Genomic DNA, 24209 nt, shown 5'->3' with positions numbered 1-24209 from the left:
TGTTGACAAAGATGGTGGTTCAGTTCTTGTCTGAAGAATGATACATGGCAGAAATTTTATGTTCCCAGTTGGTGTTAATATTGGAGACATTACTTCCCAAAGTGGAATCTGTCCTGTTACACCCTAACTTTGATTTTTATCATAGAGATCAGTGATCAAACACATTCACAGAGGCTGTTAATGTACTTTCAAAACAAAGAGTAAATGCTTATTAAACAAGAAACATGAACTATAGCGCACTTGGCAAAAGTTGGAAAGTTTGTATTGAAAACAGAAAAGTTTTCATCCACATGTAATCCCTGTTATCTTCACAAACACTCAAACTTGAGTAAAGAGTCACCACTATTTTCACCCTAAGGCTCCTTATTCAGATTCAGGCTGGAAGAGTTTTTACTCATTTTCTTTCAGTGACTTTCTGTGCAGTCATTAGATGCTTTTCCCTTCATCGAGTAAGTATTCCCAGCTCACCAAAAAATATCTGCAAGTTAAGATCTCAATCACTTTAAACTTCAGAGCAAAAACATAGAATTATAGAATCCCTACAACCCCATTCGGCCCATACCGACTCTGCCAAGAGCATTCCACCCAGACCCAAACCCCCTACCATGTCCCTGTAACCCATAGTTAATCCACCTAAACTACACACTGTAAGCAAGTTAGCATGGCTACTCCACATTGTCCACAGATCTTGGGTCTGTAGGAGGAAACCAGAGCACCCAAAGGAAACCCACGCAGACACAGGGAGAATGTACAAGCTCCACACAGACGGTTGCCTGAGAATGGAATCAAACCTGGGTCGCTGGCATTATGTGACAGCAGTGCTAACCAATGAACCACAGTGCCACACAACATATCACACACATAAGTTTCCTCAATGCAGTTGTCCATCTGTCTTGTCTCCACCATCAGGCAGAATCTACACATAGATCTTCTGGCTTGCTCTGTTTCTGTTTTCCACTGGATTCCTGATGCAACAACACAAGTTTATTTTCTTCCTGGCTTTTTTAAAATAACACTCTGCACTATTCAACTGCAGCTCCTCAAATAAAGGTCATAAAATCTCATAAAAATGCATGCTAGTGTAAACAATCTCCAGACTCTCCTGCATCCAGAAGGAAAAGCCAGTAAAACTTCAAAATGGAGCTCTCGTATCTTCATTTCCAAGTATCACTTTCTTTTTGACTTGAAAGTTTCAAGCTCGCAAATAAAATGCTAAGAATAGCTAACCACAGCTTTCTCATTTTAACACACCAAAAGATAAAATTCCAGTCAAAAGTTATACATTGTTCTCAACATAATGGGGCATGCAGACAAATAAACCAAGTGGAAAGAGGGGGAAAAAAAACACAATTACAGCTGACTCCCCTTTACTGATGTTGATTGTTACATTTCTCATTGGATTGCAGTTGTTGGAGTAAAGCTTGATGTAACTGCCTGGATGGAGAACTTCACCAAAGTAGCAAGTAAGAGCAAGGTAAGAAAATTCTAGTACCAAGCCCGAGCATTGGCTCATATGCCATGATGCAGATAGTGCATTATTGTTTTAATTTTGAAGTTCTTTGGAAATAAATATCATTCCTGTGCTTGTCAATGGGCATATCATTTGTCTTCAGTTCCTGTATCAACCGACCATTTCCTAACTCATATATTTAAACTGCAAAATTGCTGTGTCTGCAAAGGGTTGTGTCATCTATTTCCACCCAATGAAGGTGGAATATGGGGCTACACTGAGATTTCATATAGTTGTAACTAGATATTTAATTTCAAGCAGGAGGGACATTCTGTCTGTGCTAAGGGACTCTTGGGAAATCTCCTTTAAAATCATTTCAAAAGCCTTGACCTAACTTAGATCAGTTGATAGCTGTGCGTTTCTTTTGAAGGCCTGAAACTTCCTCAAACTGGAGTAACTGGAGCAGAACCTCTGCTTTGGGGCTAGGAGGAGCAGGGAATTTGCTCTGTCTACATACACTGAAGGAGCATCTCGTGATTTCAGGGCCTTACTTTATCTGTGATCTTGTAGTCAAGATAAAACTTCTTTAACTTACTCAAGTTGCAGCACTTGTTCTGCTTCCACCCAAAGTACCTGTTCCTTCACTGTCCCTTCACCAAATACACTACTTAATCTTTCTGTACACCTCTCTTCCTGCCAACATATTACCCACTAAAAATGGTCCTGCCTTAAATCTCCACTCTCCAACCCTCATCCCAATTCCCTACTAATGTACTGTACAATCCTCCTTAAACCTCCATTCTCCAACCCTCAACCCAATTCCCCACTAATGTAGTATTCAATCCTCCTTAAATCTCCACTCTCCAACCCTCATCCCAATTCCCTACTAGTGTACTGTACAACACTCCTAAACTCCTCCTCCCTCAGACAAGTGACAATTAAAATTGGAAAATATGTTTTAAATGTCTGAAATGTAAATTGCAAAGATTGTTTGTATGTATTAATGATTGCTTTTGTTATAGTGTTATGGTGAAATCTGTGACTGCACAAAGAATAGCAAGGTAAGACTTTGCACACCTGCATGCTGTTAGATCTAAAGAAGACACATATATTTTATATTTCTTTATATGAGAGTGGAGGATTTAACACTCCCAGGAGCTGTGCCAAAGAGAGCTTTGAGTTAATCCTGAAGCCACTTTGGCCTGATTCAAAAACCAGCAAGTGTAAATTGAATGTACTAAGCCTCATGGATTAAACCCAGGATATTTATTAATATTCCTGCCAGCTCATCAGAAAGCATTTTGGTTCAAGCATTTTGAATATGAATTCATAACTTCAAGGTTTATTTGGGGTTATTTTTAGTTCAATTGTTCTGTATTTCAGCAGATTAAGTTGGGTAAGCGAAATGTTGTAATAGAATTTATCAATTAATTATAATCACAAACAAGAGAGAAAAGATTCACATTTGAATTAAAATCTCTACTGAAATAGATAATGTATAAAATATGCACAAGATCAGTGCCAAATAGAATTATTTGGACAATCTCAATTTACTGAATGCCAATACACAGCACAAATTTCATGTAAACTATTGACTAAACTGTTGTGCAGTAAACGGGTGAACTGTACCTAAAGAATATAAAGAAGGTCTTTAAAAAGTGTACCTGAGCCTAAACAATTGCTTTTCTTTATAGTTAAAATCAATCATTCTTGCTGGTGTTTTCTCTGCAGCATTTTGACTGTGTTATATTGGATGATGGTGGGTTCCTGCTTATGTCAAACCAGGATGAATATATTGGAAAGGTAAATGCAATTAAACCCTTCTGCCTTGAATGATCTTAATACTTTGAGTTAAAACATGCTTACGTTATATTAAGGGTGATGATCATGTTTTCCTTCAGCACACATTTATAGAAATGTTTTCTGAAGTAATAATGCTGATGTTGTTCAGGTCCCTGTTGGCAGTAATCATAAGATGAGGGAAGAATAGATGACATATTGTATTTCACCTCTAGGATCTGGGTTTGAATTCATCATTGATCATTGACCACAGCATAAAATTGTCTTCAACACCAATTGACACTTATTTTAACAGCGATTCCTTTTAACATTATAGGAAGCAACAAGCATGATTAGTGTGGGAAATTAATATATCTCTCTAACGATAGTAAGAATAGTTCTGAGACTCATAGGATAGATGTGTAACATTGTCTCAGTCCAATGAAATAGCTGACAACAGTATTGAATACTGTTAATGACAACAATTTCTATTCATATAGCACCTTTAACATAATTCCAGGCTAATCCATAAAGAATGTTATCACATGAAAGATTGATAGTGATCCACTGAAATATCAGGGCAGATAGCTACAAGATTAGTCAAATACATTGTTTTAAGAAGCGTCTCAAAGGACGAGACTAAGATGAAGCAGTTTAGGGGGCAAATTCCAAAGTGGGAATTTGTGAGAGTCTTGGAAATGGTAGGCAGGCCCACCAATGGCAGAGTAATTAAAGCAGCAATGCCAAGAGACCAGTATTAGACGGGTTCAGTGGTTTCTATGTATTGTAGGACCGAAGGAGTTCAGGAGGATCGCGATCATGGAGTGTTTTGAAAATGAGGATGCAGATTTAAAGCCCAGGGATTGGCTAACTGGTGCCAATATAGATCAGAAAGCATAGTGGTGATAGGAAAATACAGGGTGAATTACAACAGCAAAGTTTAGATGACCTCAATATTATGGAGCATAGTAGACAGGCGGTCTGTTGGGAAAACATTAGAATAGATTAGATTACAGTGTGGAAACAGGCCCTTCGGCCCAACAAGTCCACACCGACCCGCCGAAGCGCAACCCACCCATACCCCTACATTTACCCCTTACCTAACACTACGGGCAATTTAGCATGGCCAATTCACCTAACCTGTGGGAGGAAACCAGAGCATCCGGAGGAAACCCACGCAGGCACAGGGAGAACGTGCAAACTCCACACAGTCAGTCGCCTGAGGCGGGAATTGAACCCGGGTCTCAGGCGCTGTGAGGCAGCAGTGCTAACCACTGTGCCACCGTGCCGCCCACAAATAGAGCAGTCTTGCGTAGGAAAGGGGTGATTGGTTTCAGCCGTGGATCAGCAGAGGCAGGATCAGAGCAGGGTGATGTTATGGAGGAAGAAATAGGAAGTCTTAGTGGCAGTATGGATACGTGTCAGAAGTTCAACTTGGGGTCAAATATGAACAGCTTGTTGCAGCTTCAGGCAGCTGCCATTGAAAAGTGCTGTGCTCAGTGGCTGAGGAACAGAGTTTGGAGCAGAAAAGGGCATGGTTGTAGTCCCCAGTAGGAACTACAGCCGGTCTTTTTTTTTTGGCAAGTTATGAACAATATTCATACTCTCTCTGGTCCAAGAAAGGAGGCACAAAGGGAACCGGCTGTCACATTTTCTGATTGGCCTACATCAGTTCTATAAAGGACTTCTGCTTTGACCATTCTCCACTCAGCTCCATTGTGGAAGCTCAAAATTAAATTGAGGTTGTAAATTCGTAACAGGAATTTGACTCAAGCTGCTTGGTTGAAACTTGGATGAGTGAACTGTTAATGTAACTTGGTAACTTTATCCTGCCAGGATCTCTCAGTCTAGATGTTTTAATGAACTGTTGAGCAAAGGCATCAAGGATATCTACTCAGAGTCAACAGGGCCCTTCTTTATTTATCTTAAATCCCAATTGCACCATTTTAACTGAACCATACATAGGAAGGCACCACGGTTTTCTAACAGGTGAAGGCCACTGAGCACTTGATGGGAGGTTCAAGAGATCGAGGCCTCACAAGTCACAATAAGACTCCTTCCTCAGGAACAAGGTGATTCACCCTTGACCTTGATCAGGCTGCCTGTGCTCGGTCCGCAGCGAACAGCCATGTTAGTTTTAATCAGCTGCAAGCTTCCAACTTCCTGCCTGTTACATCAAATAACCTCAGCCTCATATCAGTCACTGCAGGCGACTTTCAAATTCAACTTACTGTCCACTTGTACAAAACCTATCCATGGTTAAAACATGGATTAATTAAGTTGACTCTCTGAAGAATTTGCTTGAAGGTAGGATTGACCCTTGGGCTACCTTGAAGAGGAACAATCGTTATTTTGTGCACAAACAAAGAAGCCAAGCTACGAAGTTATTTATCTTGTTGCAAAGTTTCTTTGGAAGCCAATATCTAACATTTACAACATCTTTTATTATTGTGTATGTATGCAATTGCGTTGAGCATTTGTGCAAAATAATTGGCGTCTGAGTTGACTATCAGGAATTTCCTTGAGATTTCTCGTGATCAGTCATCAGAACTTTCTAGTTTGTCAGGAATTTCCAAGTATCTTCCAATATATTTCCAAAAAAGTAAATTCCCAGCGGTCAGTTTAAAGCTCTTGTCTAAGTTGTAGTTCGAACAGTTTTAACAATTCCCATTGCTGTTTCAGATTGGCAAGTTCTTCGGTGAGATTGATCCAAGCCTGATGAGACGCCTTCTGAACACATCGCTGTATGCCTTTAACAAGTCCTATGATTTTCAGTCTGTGTGTGATCCAGAAACAGAGACAAAAGCAGCAGCTGGGCTTCGCTCAGTCTTTGTTGTAAGTAAATTAAAGTTATTGATACTGAATGTAATGGAGCCTCAATTCCACTGTAATGGCTGCCTACAGTCAGAGAATGAGAAACTCAAATTGATTTAATTTCATATCAATGAAGTCACAGACTGACATGTTTTATGTAATTTGTAAGCTGTTACTTAAAAGGTTATATCCAAATTTGTATTTTATTTAAGGAACTCATTTTTTATTGACATTGTAATGAGACATATTTTATGAGTACTGATTTCCTTACAATTCATCAGTCAGCGCAATGTGTCCAATTAGAATGTAATAGTGGACCTCTGCATGGTGCACTGCTGCTTGCTGTCAGGAGCTTACCAATCTCCATCAGTCCCAGCTCTGAGATTCACAAGTTCTGACGCCAGAGCTGAGCGAAGCGGGGAGTGATTTTGTTTTACACTAAAACAGCACTTAAGTGTAGCGCCAAGGAGACTGCATTAAATTGAAGTGAAAGGGGTTCATTTGTGGGGTTCATTTGTGAAGATGGAAGACAAGATGCTCTTCAGGCCTGTCAGCGGAATTTATACTTGTGGCAAAGGAAAGTGATTGTAATTGTCAGAGGTCAGTTGTTTAATTGGGTGGCATGGTGGCTCAGTAGTTAGCACTGCTGCATCATAGGACCAGGGATCCAGCTTTTGATTCCAACCTTGGACAACTGTGTGGAGTTTGTATGTTCTCCACCACGCCTCCTGGTGCTCCAGTTTTCTCCCACAGTCCAAAGATGTGCAGGTTAGGGTGGATTGACTGTGCTAAATTGCCTGTAGTTTCCAGGGATGTGCAGGCTAGGGGGATTAGCCACAGGCAGTACAGGGGTGTTAGGGATAAGGTAGGAGGTGTGAGTCTATGGGATGCTCTGTGGTGGGTCAGTGTAGCCTCAATGGGCTGAATGGCCTGCCTCCCCAACTGGAGGGATTCTGTGAAGTCACGGGACATCACTGTGCAGATCATAAAAGTATCAAATGTGGAAGCACGTTTCTCATTCAGTAAGGTTATGGTTAATCTACTATTTCAGCTATTTGCATATCCTTTGATGTTCTTAGAATCTAAAGGTCAATTGTTTTCTGATTTAAATTTATTTGATGAGTGAACATTTTTAGCCCTCTACATTGAGAATTCCAATGACCAACCACCTTTCTCGAGCAGAATTTTTTCCTCACCTCAATTCTGAATGGTTGTCTCTTACCATGACTAATACTGTAATTCCAAGTTCCAGACTTCACCATGAAGGGAAATATCTTCCCAGCATCTATCCTGGTAATCCCAATGAGTTAACTTTAAGTGTTTCATTGAATGCACCACTCATTCTCTAAACCTCAAAGAATAGAGATTTAGTGTGCTCAATCACCTCTCATAGAACAATCCCCTCATCCCAACATCAGTCCAATGAATTTTCACTGTACCCCCTCCTAGGGCAGGTACAGTAGAACCTCGATTATCCGAACAAGACGGGAGCATTTTGTTTGGATAATTGATCGTTCGGATAATCAATCTGATCGTAACCAAGCAGCAATTTATGGGTGCCAGTTATCCAAACATTTCTCGGTTATCTGGCAATGCACGCCATAATGCCGTTTAACATGTAACGGAATGCTGAATTGCCTAGTGCGGTTTTTATGGGACCTTGAGATCTTGTTCAGATAATCCGAAATTTGGATAACTGATGTTGGGATAATCGAAGTTGTACTGTACATCCTTCCTTAGGTAAGGTAACTAATTTCACCCGGTACTCCATGTGCAGTCTGATCAAAGCTCTATATAATTGCAGTAAGACTTTTTTCACTTTTGGACCAGATCCTCTTTTTTTTTTATGCAAAGCTTAATCAGACCCATTTGTTTCAACTCTTCATTTTCTGTCCTGTCACCAATTCTCACTTCATGTTAACATATTATCTGCCATCTCATTATTCCTAATTTTTTGCAATAATCTCTTCTTCAGCACCCTATCAGATGCTTTTTTAAAATCCAAATTCAATACGTATGCAAATTTCTTCTTAAACAGCCTATTCAAAAGTTCAAACAGCTTTTTTCAATAGATGGTTTTCCTTTAAGAAATCTGTGTTGGTCCAAACAAATTGGTGTCCTGTTGACAGATTCTAGTATTTTTTTCAATCAATGATGTGGCTCAATGGTTATCACTGCTGCTTCACAGAACCAGTGACCTGGGTTCAATTCCAACCCTGGGTGACTGTGCAGAGTTTGCACATTCTCCCCGTGTCTGTGTGGGTTTCCTCCCACAGTCCAAAAATGTGCAGGTTGGGTAAATTGGCCATGTTAAATTTTACTTTAAGGATATGTAGGTTAGGTGCATTAATCGGGGTAAATGTAGAATGGTAGGGCAATGGGTCTGGGAGGGTTGCTGTGGACTTGTTGGGCCTAATGGCCTGTTTCCACACTGTAGGAATTTAATTCTAATGTCAGGTTATGTGGCTTGTTTTCTGTTTCCTTTCCCGAAAAGTGTTTTTTTTTTTAAATTGCTATCTTCCAAACTATGGAAACTGCAACTAAGTCTAGGGAATTCTGTAAGTTTTCTCAGGGAAATATATGTCTTAGGCCTTATAATCATCTTCACTTCTTTATGATGAACCTTCCTCCCATCATACGTGGGGCTGTCTCCAATGATTATCAAGTGTTTGCCTCTGTCTGCTTCCCTCAGATAGGTCAAAGCAGTTGGCTTGATGAGTAAGCCCAGTGTTCATAAATCATTGTTTCAGCCTCCAGCCTCCCAACATATGGATGCATGGAGAGAAGGCGCCAGGTTTGAATGAACAAATGTTCAGCCATAACTGGAGAGTTCTATTTTATTCCATTCCAAGGTAATTTGAGGGATTACAGTGTTTTATGAATGCTGTGGTTACTCCTTATAATTAATATCAAAACATCTACTAAAAATACACCAATCTTTGGATGTGAATATATTTGTCAAGTTTTCTTTTAAAAGTAGGAAAGCTTAAATTGGTTTCAATTTTTTTTGTTCATACATGAACATTACAGATTGAGTAGTAATAATGTACAAATACTAAGAAGCATAATTCTGCAAAATACAAAGGATTTATGTGCCAGGAAGAATGATACCATTTGCTTAAAGTCATGATCCTATGAATCTGATGAAAGATCAAAGACTCATAACATTTAACTCTACGTCACTCTCTCCATAGATGCTGCCTGATCTGCTGAGTGGATCCAGCATTTTTTATTTTTATTAATCCAGACCCATCATTAATTCACTAATCCTCTTTGAAAAGCATGTTTCCAGCTACTCTGTCCATTCATTTCAGAAATCTTGCTCTACGTTGGAAAATTGTTGTCAATTTGATTGATTTATTCTTGAATGATGTCACATTAAGATGGAACATTTACAATCATGATGGGTTGGATGCTGTTTATTGAATACTGAATTAACAATGATGTTTCTTAAATCATTTTTAGCCCAGCATAGTCGATATTTTGAATATAGGTTGGTGGGCATCAAGTGCAGCATGGTAAGTGAAAATTGCTTTGTTATATTCACTTAATTGAACAAGTGACAAAAATACACAAATTTTGATGGCAGCAGGGAATCAAACATATCAACAAGGCAATATTAGACTGCATTAAATTTGTAAGGCTTTAAATTTTGGTTAGGCAGTTTGACAAAAAGAATAAGGACAAAACTGACTAAACTTTGTTTGTTATGCTTTAACTATCTTATAGCCCCTGCAGCCTCCACCTGCACATGCTTGGGAAGGGAGCAAATGGTAGCCCAATAACTCAATGTTAATTTTGAGAATGTCGCAATATTATAGCAGATAGGCTTAGAACCATTCCGAATTTGTCACTTTGTTTTTGTTTGATCCTTTTATTGCTTGGTTTACCTTTGCACATTTAGTGCGGCTTACTTTCTGTGCTGCTTCCTCATTCATTCAGTCAGGGTTTGTGGACGAGAGTGAGCACCTCTCTTAACAGGGCTTTCCAAATTCCACAAAAACCAGGAGACTGTCCTTTCAGCCTGCTCTTGATTATTTGAACATCAGAGCTGAGGTGAGAGTGGCTGCCCTTTACAGCAAGGCAGCATTTGACCGAGCGTGGAACAAGAAACCCAGCAAAATTGGAGTCATTGAGAACTGGGGAAATTTCTTCATCAGGTGGAGTCATATCGGGCAAACAGTTATCTGATTGTTGGTGTTGGAGGTCATTCTTCTCTGTCAAAGGGCATCTCTGCAGGAGTGCCTCAGGATAGAGACCTGAGGTCAAAACCGAGATGTCTGATGATAGCACTATGTTCTTCACCATTTGTGATTCCTTAGATACAGAAACAGTTCACGTCCAGGTCCTGCTGTATCTGGACATCTTTCAAGCTTGTGCTTAAAAGCACCAAGTCACCTTGTGCTACACAATTGCCAGACAATGACCATCTCTGATAAGGGAGAAGCTCATCATCACCCCATGACAGTAAATGGCATTAACATCGCTGAAAGCCTCACTCTCAACAACCTGGGGCGTACATAGATAAGCAACTAAACTGGACCAACCATACTTACTCTATGGTTACATGAGCAGGTGAAAGGATAGGAATTTGCAGTGAGAACTTACCTGCTGTGTTCCCAAAGCCTGTCCACTATCTACAAGGCACAAGTCAGGACAGTGATGAATTACTCTGTACTTGCCTGGATGCGGGTACTTTCAACAACACTCAGATGCTCGACACAGTCCAGAAAAAAAAAAGTCCTGCTTGGTTGGTACTCAAACTGCCACCTTCAGCATTCACTTCCCTCACCACCGATAAACAGTGGCTGCATTGTACACCACCTACAAGATGGACTGCAATAACTCACCACAGCTCCCCTCTACCACAGTACCTTTCAAACTCTTTACCTCTAGCACCTGAAAGGATAAGGGCACCAAGTGCATATGAACAGCACCAGCTGTAAGCTGTTCTTTAATTGTCACTGGATCAAAATCCAGTGCTTTTCCTTTCAGCGCTATGGGTCTCCCAAATATTGCAGCAGTTCAAGAAGTCTGCTTGTTACCACCTTCTAAAGGGCAATTCTGAATGGGCAAAAAGTGCTGAATTAGCCTGAGATACCCAACTCCCGAATGAATGCAAATAAGGAACAGCCAACTGCATGTAAAACTAACTGGAAACTGAACAAGTAACTGTCAAGAGGATAAGTGAGTTCTCCTTGACAGATTTTCATCCATTCGAACCTCAGAGTAGGTCTTGTGTCTAGTATTTGAAGAGTACAATACACAGTCTAGATTGTAGTTTGATCCATTTACACTTGCTTTATGCACACATGCCCGAGTGTGGGTGGAGCTTGTTTCCTAGAGAAGTGGGAGATGTGGGTGCAACAGAGCTTTAGTTTCCCATCTGCCAGCTTCCTTTATCCATTATCAAATCTGCAGTCAGCAGCAGACAATGCTTATGGAGGAAAGCAATCCTTATTGAATAATGGAATTGAGAGCAATTAGCAGATGACATTCAAATTCTAAATTCTAATGACATGCTAAATTATATTCCTAAACCATAACTATCTTGTTAGTGTGATACCGGTGAGTACTGTATTCTCTGGAGAGGCAGGTCATTGTAAGGTAAAGGTAAAGTCACCTTGTCCCAGAGGATCATAGGGCTGCTCTCTCATTAAAGAGAGAGAGATGATGGGTGGTGCTTTAAACTAAGGTCATCATGCCTCAGGCAAGGGGAGAAGGCAAGACATTGATGGTGACATCAGCTGGTACAGGAATTGAACTCATTCTCTGCATCGCAAACCTGCCGCCAGCTAATGAGGACATGAAGGTGGAGTGATGTTGTTTATAGCTTGGGCCGTAAGGCCGTTCTGATATTAAAGCTTCCCAAACTGATGTCTTGTTTAATTAATGACGATATCCAATAGGAATGAACTTTGTATAATAAGTTTTGAAAATATGCTTCCTACTTAACATAAATATTGAATCTTTGCAAACCATATCACAGTAACTGAAAAGATCTAAATAATTGGCAGGAGTCATAGAAATAATATTTCAGAATGGAATTTACATTTAACCACATGTAATTGTATAGTAAATGATTTAATTTGCCGCCTTTAGTCACTTTTTCAAATGTTATTTCTTATAGGTATTCTTTACTTGAGAAATGCTGAATTTTTCAATGTGTCTTAAGTTCTGCATTCAACTTATAACAAAAAGGGTTGGATATTTATTTTCACTGCCTGGCCATGAATTTCAGACCCTTTACAATTGTGAGCATGTTGTAGATCTGAAAGGAGCATGTGATTTGTCAAGCAGTGAAGGTGAATATTTACCCCTACAGCTCTTGGCCTCATTATTCAAACATTTACTTTTTATCTCTTCATTGATGTCCAGGTCCTTACTGCAGCAGCTGTTCCTCAGCCTTACCTTCCCACACTTACTTGAAGCAGGTACCTGAAAATTTCTTTGGTGGAAGCTGGCATCTGTGATGTTTATTTATGTTGATTCTATTGTAAATGAAAAACCATCAGAAGCGAATTGAATCATGATCCATTCATACAATTAGTTTGAATTACCACACCGACAGAATCCCAGTGTATGTTGATCAGGCTAGTGTGCAGATTAGCTTGCCAGCTGTAGCTGGTTGTATTGCTGGAGGTTTCAATACAAGGTCTCAGACCTCCACCAACCCAGCCCTAACTCTCCAAGTTGGCAATTACCTGACACATTCATCCTCAACAGGATTTGTCGTCTTGAGTTAATGAGCTGAATTATTCTTGATCCAGTCAAAGAGCCATTGCCAATATATTTATACCATCATCCAAAATGTTCAATAATTTGAAAATAAATACAATTTGTTTTAATATCACTATGATTGTTCTCCTGGGTTGCAGCAATGTCCCTAGGTAAACTCCAAAGGAAAATGCTCACCCACGTTTTTAGTGGCTGAGATGAGTAGTTTTAATTTAGTCTGGACATTCAGCGTCAACTGATGTGTCACTGCTGGAGCTGACTGAAAGTGAAACATGATGAGAAAACTGCTTCGGGAGTGCCTGTGGCCCCAGCAAAACATTATGGCACTGATTTATTAAACATGCAAATGAAAATCTGAAAAGATTAGATGGTCTGTTGAATTTGCCCCATCTTGACAGGGTTAAACATCCATAGTCTCCCTGCTGCCCCTCCCCCCGCGACTGTGCAGCTGTGCTATTTCCTGAGTTGTGCAAAAAAGAACCTGAGGAAGATTTAGCACGATTCTGGAAATTTCTGTCTGACACCCACAAGTAGCAAGCAGGTTTCATAGGACTACAGGAGCAGCTTAACTAAGCCCTTAAAAACCCTGCTGCCTTTCTCATAGATGGGTATAATTGCCACTATCAAGGACACATTCATCTCCCTTTTCAATCTTTGTCATAAATCCATGCTCACTGTGTATGTCAGCATTTTACCCATGAGATCAATCTCATTGTAAGTAGATTGTACTTCCTAGCATTCAACCTTGATCTATGTTTTTGTAATGTCAACCACTACACATTTTCCCTTGGTCCTAATTATGATAAACTCCAGGAGCTGATCCACGTAGACTGAGTTCTCACCTTGTAAAGATGCCAACTGTATACTTTTCCAGAGCAAAAAGCTGTGCCTTGCTCAGCCTCTTCTGGTAACTCTACCCAATTTTATCAAGGATCTCGATGATCTTAATTTCAGACATTAATAAGACCATAAGACATTGGAGCGGAAGTAAGGCCATTCAGCCCATCGCGTCCACTCCACCATTCAATCATGGCTGATAGGCATTTCAACTCCACTTACCCGCATTCTCCCCGTAGCCCTTAATTCCTTGTGACATATAATGCATATATATTCATGTTGATAGACTTACAAAGTGAATATAGTACTAAAAGGATTCATTTTACAAGAGTAATAATCTTAACCAGAAATTACATTAATAGTATACCATCAGCAAGTCAGATAGACTGAGTTTGTAAGGGATAATGTTTCAGCTCCATATTCATTTGTATTTCACTTTTGATTTGCAGTTGATGCAGATACTGAAGATTTTTCTGAACCTTTATCAAAGTCCAGCTGTATCACCGAACAGACTCAGTATTACTTTTATGACAATGAATCATCCTTCTATGGGCTTGTGGATTGTGGTAACTGCTCAAGGTAGGACTGCAGCGAAACTCTAGCACTATTGGGATCACTGAGTTGAGATTTTAATCTGTGCTTTTCAGGCTGTTTGCTGTTTGGTGTTTGAAGACACAAACACATTTTGACTAGCCTGCAGCCTGCACTTCCAATAAGTATCATGAAAAGGAATCTACTCAGCAGAAACATTTCACGAAAGAAAGAACTTTCATGCACAGAGAAATTTCATATTCTATGGACACTTCAAATCCCTTAATAGATGATGCAGTACTTATAAAGTCTAGTCATTATTGTAATGTGTGAAGCACAGCAATCAACTTGTGATCAGATAAATCCCTTTATGTTCACCTTTCCTAAAATTACCTATTTTGTCTTGCTGTCTGTTTTATCTGATTCCACCTCTATAAAACACTTTGAAGATTTTTATGTGCTAAAATTGTTAATATAAAGAAAATTCTTACTGCTATTGTAAAGTGCATATAGTCATAATGCACAATTCTCCTTGGGCTTAAAAAATAATAAGTAAAAGGAAAGGAAACTAAGTAAATGGCAATTTACATCACAACTACCACATAATAATAACACACACAAAGGAGCTTTGAAAGTAATAATTTGCCACTGAGCAGGAAGGCTTAGATATGCAAAAAAAAAACAAGTTGCTGAGGATGTTTTTGAAGGTGTGACAAGAGGATGCAGAAGTGTTTTTGAAGTGAATTCCTGAATGCTGAGTCTCTGCCATAAATAGCAAAATAGAGAAGTGGGTCACAATGTACAAGTCATAAGAATACATTTCTGGTATTGCAACAGTTAAGAGGCATTTGGATGGATATATGAATAGGAAGGGTTTGGAGGATATGGGCCGGGTGCTGGCAGGTGGGACTAGATTGGGTTGGGATAGCTGGTCGGCATGGACGGGTTGGACCGAAGGGTCTGTTTCCATGCTGTACATCTCTAAGACTTCCTGAAAAGAACCATAGTCAATGAAAATAGTGGGTTTAGGTTCTCAATTAGACATTGGTTTCTGCACATCACTTGACACATGATTCGTGTCATCTCTGTCTTACTCTGACTGAAGGTGCTGCCATGATGACGGTGCCTGGTGAATGGAATTTTAGTATTCTATTTGTTGCTTGGAAGATATTTATTCATTTTTTACTATTGTGATACAACAAAGAGAAAAGTCAATTCAACAAAAGTAGTATTGATGTGTTGCAGCATTTAATAATTTGGAGAGAAAATTTGCAGGACATATTTCATGAAAAATAGTGCCTCACTGATAATGTCACATTGCTGATCTGTGCTAATCTGTCGAATTCAATTGCAGAATATGTAAAAAGGAAATGAACTTGTGTAAAAAGTACCTGGCAGAGTTTTGTTACTGTTAAAAATAAAAAGGTAAAATTAGTCTTTGCTATTAGCATGAAGTGGTCTCATAGTGAACCACCTATTTTACGTCATCCCTTGAAGCCTGTGGAAAAGGAATTGCTTTTGATGTTGAACAAGTTGCTGAGTCCATGTCTTGCTACTGATGAAGACCAATTTCACCTTTCAAATCTACTAAAAAAATTAGAGTTACTAAAATAACTGCATTTTTCCAAGAGTTACTAAAATAGCTGCATTAAATTAACAGAATTAAAATTTTAATTGAATGTTTTAATTAAGATTTTTAATTATTTAATCTGCAAAAGCTGTACCTTTGTTCCTCTTGCCTTTTTTGTAACGGTATTGATTAAAACTTATTCCTTTTGTATTCACACTGACAAATAATAATTTGAATATAATTTTGCTTCAGGCTTTACCATGCGGAGAAGCTGTCCAAGACAAACCTGGTATTTATACTGGTGGAGAGTAAGCCCACATGTCAGTCATGTGACTCAAAGCCCCTAATGCAAGCAGAACAAAAATGTATCCTTTACTTGTCAATGTTGAATCTTCTTCAAACACAGAGGTTTCATTAGGAACAGTAGTTGCAAATCAGACACTAATGTGGTTAGAAGAATAAGTTATCATTGATGGGAGTCAGGTCTGAACTGGAACTTGGATGGGAAGCATTGCACAGTAATGAAAGAAATATTGTTCGTCACTAATGATTGAAATTTTTCTTGGTATTTTTGACTTGAAGTTGGGATGTAACAGGTTGAAACATACTCTGAAAGGACAATTAACATGGTGCAGGACCACTTAACTGGAAATTCCATCAGTTAACTAGAAATCTACCTTAATACCTCGAGAAAGCACAAACTGGTATTTTGTGCCCCTGCCATGAGACACAGGCTCAGAGTGGTCAGTGGAAGCCCTTTTAATTGGCTATTTTTACAAAGACAATTGGGATATGTAACCAGGGAATAAATAGAACTAACCAAATTTTTTAGTAGTGTATGTACAGAAGATGGATGCCTAAATTCTGCAGCCCCACCATTGCTTTAATGAGTCACAATTTAAACTAGGACCTGGATAGCTAGGCCATATGATTGATCACAAGAAAAGTAATCAGTGTCTTGTTCAGAGACCCATTCATCTCAAACAGAGCGAGTGACATAAGATAGGGTGGAGATTCCTGTGGTTTAAATGGATTCATGGATATCACAATAATGTACTTGATCACATAACTCTGACACTAGAGAGAGAAGAGATCCATCCAGAATGGGCAATTGAAGAGGAAGGTCTTTGACACTATATTTAGATTGCTGGAGCAGAGAACCTACTATATATAGATCTAAGTAAAGGACTGATAGAGTACACCAAAAGTTGAAGAGAAGGAGTAAGCAGGCTTTGGCAATAGTGTATGTGGACATGCCAATGGCCTGAGATACTCCAACCTGGTATCTCAGTGTGCATTATTGGCTTAAAGCACAGGATGCTGCAGTTCTCTTCAGCAGAAACTCCCACATCTCCAAACCTCAGAGTGACCTAATATATGGTTAGGTGGAGTGTGCCATAAGGTGGAACTAGGGTTCATCTGAGAGTCTACACTGAGGTTATGCAAGAAGATTTTGATTAATTTCCCCCTATTTTGAGTGAAACTGATAAGAGTAAAGTGCTGCAATGGTTATTTACATAACTTTAGCCCCAAAATGGCATGGAGGCAATGACCTACTAGAATTGCCCCGAGACTAGCAGAGATTAATCCCAGCTTCAAATCCCACAGTGGTCAGATGGTCGAATTTGAATTCACTAAAAATCTGGAATTAAGCATTTAATGGTGACCACTGACAATGGTTAGGAAAAGCCCATCTGGTTTACTAGTGTCCTTTAGGGAAGAAAATCAGCCATTCTTCCCTGGACTGGCCCGCATGTGACTCTAGACCCACAGCAATATGGTTCACTCTCAACTGCCCTCTGAGGATTTAGGTGCTGGGCAATAAGGCTCTCCTATTCAAGCAGCTAACTCCTTCACATATGGTGAAGTCCTAGATAACATCTGAAGGTTTGTTTCATTTTGACAGCATGGCCACTGCAGTTTAAAACAAATCCCCTCAAATTAGTTTGACCCATTCATTCTCTTAAGCAGCTCTGTTTTTGTCTCCTAAGATTTTAATGTCCTAGCTGGCTGATTTATCGCTGTTATTAAACTCCAAATTCGATTTTGCTTTTGGTCATATGCTTCTGTAAAATCCTTAAACCTGGCCCGTTGGCCATATTCTCGATTCTTGACACATTCCAATAAATCAACTTTTATTCCCAATCTCCTGAACTTCAATTACAATATGTTGCACACGGTTGATGGTTAGCAATATGGCAGGAGACTGCAAGCAGCCCCAGGCTACATAAAAAGTCGTAAGTCAGATTTAATCATTCCTGAATGCATTTGTCTTGACAGGACCAACCAGAAAATCTCTCTGGGAACTACAGGCATCCCAACTGCCTTGACCTATTTCCCTTTAACTCTAGACTGTATAAACCTTCACTGCTTGAATTTAAATGTGAATATGTATGCAAAAGTACTGGCTGAATTTATTCCCAGTTGACAAAATGGTGTATAGTTGCAGAATAATATAGTGAAGTGTTAAGAGTGAATGTTTATGAAATGAATTCTGTTTTCTGTTGTAGTACCTGTCTCCTTAACTAAAACCTTGCAGCTGATGGACCTGATCCCTGTCTTTTGGCTCAGAACCCCAGGCACAGAAAAGGTCCTGATGTATGCTTTGATTCTGACGAGCGTGTAAGTATGCAAGGTTTGGATTCAGGAAGAAAAGCAAACTGCAAATAAGTATATCGGAATATGTATTTGTAATGTGTAGTGTCACAAAAACAAGGTCCCTTTAACACCTTTGTACAGATGTGATACTGCTCTGGGCCATAGTTCCTTTATTTTGATAACATGTCATAACTCTTTTGGAATGTTAACATAAAATTAACTGCAGCTTTTGATATCCTTTCTTCGAATACTCTACTTTCACGTGTGTAATCTGGTAGCTGTGACTGGAATTTGTCCCCAGTGCTTGGAATTTAACTTCACACCTGTTCCAACTGTTCTAAAATAGTATCAAGCTATTCAATTTTGGAATGGTGTTCTTGACAGGTTTTAGATACCAGATGGATTTGTCTCTTTACTTGTTTCAAATTTCATGCATTAAGTTAGATCTGACAGAAATTAGTAGATGAGTAACCAGGAGGCTCTTGGATAACAAGCAGATTCTCAGTTTCTCTAGTATATTCTAGAGTGTTACAACAAAGGTCTGCATGTTCATTCTTCATATGAACCATCCATTTCAATCTATCTTTACTTACTATCTCTAAAACCCTTAATATTTCTCTTATTCAAGCAGTTATTAAACAAGCTTTTAAAATAATTAGCTGACAGAGTTTCAGTAAGCTTTCAGGGCTAAGTTTAACAAATTCAAATTTTGTTTCTGACTTTCCTTTCTATTGTATTTGTGATTATCTTTACCTTCTTACCCCTCATTAAGGCTAGTGAAAACAATCAATCTCCATTCTCCAATAATCCTGATGACTTCTATTGTTGATTTCTTAACTAAAATGGCCAGTTTGCTTGGATCAACTTTGGTGACTCATGTTCATGAAAATTGCATCAGATCTCCTTGAAACCTCCTTCATAAACAAACGTCTTTTCATTCTAATGGTCATATGAGGAATGACAAATGCAATGACTTTAGGAATTCATTTCTAAGTTGTGATTTTTCTTAGCTGTTGAAGAGTTATTTTTAAATGATTTTCATACATTAGACATTTGTGTAGTGGATTTCATTTATTACTTAAGAATTGTTAAGAACTGTTTAATTGAGTTGCTATTTTAAGATAATAGCACTTTCCAATATGTATTAAGTGATCGTGTAATTGCTACACATCTTAAACTAAATATGTTTCATAAAGAATTCAGCCCATTTATCCAATTTAGTCTTATTCTGTCCACATAAATTTCCATCATAAATATTTGGGGAAACAGTCACAAGAAAATCTTCCATATTACGTATTTAAGATGGTCATAGCTAAAAGAAGACCTAAATATTCGTGATTCCTCATAATGCCACAAATATCACGTGGTCTCCCCACAAGTCCTTTGCGTGAAAGTACAGTAGCACACGCTCACTAGCTTGACGTCTTTGCTGATTGATGTCTTATTGTGTGTGTTTTAATTTGTTAATAGTGGGGTATTTTCTGTTCTGTGATTTACACTGTGACTTTCTGCTCTAGGTGGACGCTCACATTAATTCTGCCAGCAGCCAGCAAAATGCATGAACTCATCTTGTTTGTCTCTTTTTTTTTGTGTCCCCTTCCTTTTTTCTTCTTGCTACTTTGCCCGTTGTTAATAGGATGAGCCTATATGCACAACGAGTCGTGCCTCTGCCGTGGCGTCAGCTCGTCTCTTCATTTTACTGCAAGTTTTGATGTGGTGCGGAGGGTCAGTTACTTTCACTGGTTTTGTTCTTTAGTTTCCTTCTTAGGTGTGATATTAACTTGAAACTAACACCCCTACAAATGATTGTGGTCCAGAGCGAACTTACTGTGGTTTGATAATTGCGAAGCAAACTAAGTTTGTTGTTCCATCTTGAACTAGATGTTTTTCTTAGATCTGTTAATTTTGAGTTCTTTCTCGAATGAGTGAAAGTTTACACATTATAGATGAGTTATTTAATAAAGCATTTGAATATATTTTCATAGACAGAAACAATGTTCAACAGTCTGTCAACTTGATAAGAAAGAAATGAATATGGGATATGAGCAGCCATACAAATTAATTGTCGGTAAAGGGAACTCCAAATAATAATTTGATTTAAAAGTAAACCCTATACGCCACTAATATCACACTTCTTTCAATACAAAGTTACCAAATAGATTGATCCAATCTAAATTTTTGATAATTCTTTTGAAAAAATAAGTTCTGAGATTTGGTAAATATAAAATAGTATATATGTTTTTGTTTCAGACTTAAATTTGATAAAAATTCATGTTTATATATATGTAGTTCCAGGTTGTTGGATGGGAGTGTTGAAAAAGTGGGCTTTTGTGTTCTTTACAGCTCTACTGGCCCAAATATGTACAGAACCTATGTGGATCAGTACTGAGAAACCAAACTCCTCAAGTGATTGAAAAATTATTTTTTCCAACTGGACTTTTTCTTAAAAAAAAACACTTCATTATATCTTGGTTATATCTTCTCTTTGTTTTATTTTCTGAATATAAATAAGCATAATCCAGAAAGTATCCAATTTGCCTGTGCAGAATTGAAATCAAAAGTTACTTTAGTGGTCAGAATTCTGTGCATATTGTGCAATTCTGTATTATTTACTGCTGGGACATTCCAAGGGTGTGTTGGAACTTCAACCATTTAGTTATCTAGATAAAAGCAAAACAGTCACAGTTATTAACAAGAACTTAATTTAGAATGATTAAGATGACTTCTTAAGTTAGAAGAAGAAATTTGTGGTGTTGATTTGACTTTCAAGGATTTATATTCTTGTTTTTTAAGTTGTTTGACTTTTATTAGAACGACCTTTATTTTGGGCAGCACTCTGTTTTAAACTATGGGAGATTGTTAGAACAAATAGAATTTTTTTTAAGATTAGGCAGCACTTTATCACATTTTCTTTAACTGTGAAATGAAATACAATCTTATGTAAGTGTTGCTTTACAGAAATACAGTTCCCATTCTACAAACAAGGAGTATTATTTAGCTCATCCCCAATCTATTATGTAGTCTAGTATATCACATTACCTCTAAATGATTCAAAGATTTTCCACTGCATTATTCTATCTGCCGCTATCCTTCTTATTAAGATCATGAGAATTATAGTGGCTCAGTGGTTAGCACTGCTACCTCACAGCGCCAGAGACGTGGGTTTGATTCCAGCCTCGAGTGACTGTCAATTGGAGTTTGCACATTCTCCCCATGTTTGCATGGGTTTCCTCCCAGAGTCCAAAGATGTGCAGGTTAGCATGACCATGCTAAATTGGCCATAGTGTCCAGGGATGTGCAGGCTGGATGGATTAGCCATGGGAAATGCAGGGCTACAGCAAGAGGCTGAATCGGGGTGGGATGCTCTTCAAAGAGTTGATGTGGACTCGATGGGCAGGATGGCTAGCTTTCACACTGTAGGGAATCTATGAAAATTAGGAGCAGGAATAATCCTTTTGACCTCTCTAATCTGCCCCACCATTCGATGGGATCGTTGCTGATCTGGTTGTGGCCTTAGCTCCTTAACTCTTAACTTCCTGGTTATTCAAAATATTTGTTGAACTCGGGCTTCAATATATTCAGTGACCAGCTTCCATGGCTGTCTGGGAAAGAGAAGTTAAAACCACCAGTGAACCTTTGAGAGAAGAAATACCTCTGAGTTCTAAATAGGAGATCTGTTCTTTTAAAACTGTGCCTCCCAGTAAGTGAGAACAACCTCTTCAGGTGCCCTCAGAATCTTATATGCTTCAATAAGATCATCTCATTCTTCTGAACACCAATGTTTATAGACTTGACATGCTCAATCTTTCCCTCATAAGGCAGCATCCCAGAAATTAGCCAAATGAATTATCTTTGTGCTGCTTTGACTTTGAGTATAGTCTTTCTTAAATCAGTAGACCAAGATTGTTTAAGGTACTCTCGGTGTGGTCTCATTCATTCCGCAGACAGTAGTATTCAACATACTGCTCTTGAGTGAAGAGCTTTCTGATATCAGTTCCACAATTACCTATTACCTGAATATCACGCTTGTTTCTTGGTAAGTAGAGTTCAAAGCAGAATTTGTACGGTAGTCTGAGCCATGCATTACCCAGTTGATCACAATTATTGATGACTTGTAGTCCACTGTTTCTAGCTATGTAGTTCAACCATATGTTCTCCTTGTTGATCTGCCATCCTGTATTGTTTGCACATGCTTAGCTTTGAATCTGAGTGTCTCATGTGATTTCGAAATCTGTGCTTTTTAACATCCTACACCGGATGCCCCAGGACTAAAACTTATTCCATCTGTCATACTGTTGGTGGATTAAGGGTAACCTAAAGCTCCATGAAAAATTCCATGACCAAGCATTCAAATCTGACTGACATGCGATCTGATCATTTAATAACGAAACTTTGGGTCTTAAAGGACTCATTGCATACAGGGCAATCTACAGTGCAAAATACTTCTGGTGTTTTGTAAAACAACTGACTGGCCATTTCTTGGGATAGACCTGCACGGAAAGTAAAATTAGTTTGAGAGTAAACCTCATGGTCAACCTAGTTCCATTTGTTTACTGATTGATTGACTGGTTTCCCCTCCACTGACCCTTTTTCAATGGTTAGAACCACAATATCTAATTCTTAATTGAACAGAGCCTGAGATCAGCCAGTGTTTAGTTGTTCTGTATTTGTGCTACTTTACAAACTGGCCAATTGATGGTCTGATCCATTTGTTTGACTGTTCATGTGAAGATGAAGAGGGGTTGGTCACGTGTATTTGAGGTCAGAAATGTCATGTTCATGATAATGGTTTAGGAAAAAAATGTTCATCAGGGATTGATTAATTTTGTGGATTAGTTGATTTAAAACAGTGAACAGGAGCTCAATAGGTCTGCCTGCTTCTGTGGAGTGAGAAAGAGTTCATGTTTCGAATTAACGTTTCAAATCCAATTACTCTGTGCTTCTGGTCAGATCTAACATACTTTGTTAGGGGCAGCATGGTGGCTCAGTGGGTAGCACTGCTACCTCACAGTGCCAGGGACCCGGGTTTGATTCCAACCTCAGGTGGCTGTCTGTGTAGAATTTGCACATTCTCCCCGTGTCTGTGTGGTTTTCCTCCCACAGTCCAAAAATGTGCAGGTTAGGTGAATTGGCCATGCTAAATTGCCCATAGTGTTAGGTGCATTATCAGAGGTAAATACAGGGTAGGGGAATGGGTCTGTGTGGGTTACTCTTTGGAGGATCGGTGTGGACTTGTTGGGCCGAAGGGCCTGTTCCCATACTGTAGACAATCTAATCTAATCATGAAACAAATAGCAGGTCAACTGATTTCTCTGGATGTTGTTTGCAAACCAATAGACTAAAAGACAGGCAGAGTTACAATATTACATATGCTCAGCACATGGAGTCCTGAAAGATTGTTATTTTAAGATTACGGTTTTGCTGTAAACTGTACTTAGAATTGATCCCAGCAACTGAGTAGCTTTGGTGAAGGAGAAAAGAAATTCAGAACATGTGCTCCTTTCTGATGTGCTAGTTTTCTTTGCGTTCCCAGGTTTTTAATTTCAAATTTCTAGCATTCACAGTTCTTAACAAAAAAAGTCTTTAGAGATAATGTAACGGAATCAGGGTTAGAAGCTAGAATGCAGGATGTCATCAAGAATAGAAGCTATTCAAAATAAAGAGCAAAATATTGCGAATGCTAGAAACCTGAAACAAAGGCAGTAAGTGCTGGAGAAGCTCAATAGGTCTGCCTGCTTCTGTGGAGTGAGAAAGAGTTCATGTTTCGAATCCAATTAGACTCTGCTTCAGGTCAGGTCTAACATACTTTGCATAACAAATGTGATCAAGGATAGTCAGCATGGTTTTGTGAAGGGCAGGTCGTGCCTCACAAACCTTATTGAATTCTTTGAG

General features: G+C 38.8%; 1 protein-coding gene across 8 annotated transcripts in view; it reads left to right on the top strand.

Annotated features, from left to right (window-relative positions):
• cacna2d1 (calcium voltage-gated channel auxiliary subunit alpha2delta 1) overlaps positions 1 to 24209 on the top strand; it is a 692512-nt gene that overhangs the window by 656671 nt on the left and 11632 nt on the right. For 4 of the 8 annotated variants that reach the window (XM_087999530.1, XM_043713764.2, XM_043713767.2 and 1 more), the window contains 10 exons: positions 1407 to 1474; positions 2473 to 2511; positions 3182 to 3253; positions 5912 to 6064; positions 9509 to 9561; positions 12422 to 12477; positions 14068 to 14197; positions 15972 to 16084; positions 18259 to 18341; positions 19954 to 20042. In XM_087999530.1, coding sequence (XP_087855656.1) covers positions 1407 to 1474; positions 2473 to 2511; positions 3182 to 3253; positions 5912 to 6064; positions 9509 to 9561; positions 12422 to 12477; positions 14068 to 14197; positions 15972 to 16084; positions 18259 to 18341; positions 19954 to 20042 — 856 coding nt within the window. The remainder of the gene's footprint in view (positions 1 to 1406; positions 1475 to 2472; positions 2512 to 3181; positions 3254 to 5911; positions 6065 to 9508; positions 9562 to 12421; positions 12478 to 14067; positions 14198 to 15971; positions 16085 to 18258; positions 18342 to 19953; positions 20043 to 24209) is intronic. The other 4 variants (XM_043713761.2, XM_043713765.2, XM_043713768.2 and 1 more) reach the window with 1 other exon arrangement.

The sequence above is a fragment of the Chiloscyllium plagiosum genome, unplaced genomic scaffold (genome assembly GCF_037043375.1).
Source record: "Chiloscyllium plagiosum isolate Xiang-an unplaced genomic scaffold, Cpla_swu_hap1 HiC_scaffold_23, whole genome shotgun sequence".
In the NCBI taxonomy this organism is placed as follows: domain Eukaryota; kingdom Metazoa; phylum Chordata; class Chondrichthyes; order Orectolobiformes; family Hemiscylliidae; genus Chiloscyllium; species Chiloscyllium plagiosum.
Note: the sequence above shows the minus strand (reverse complement) of the source record. Positions and strands in the feature narration are given on the sequence as shown.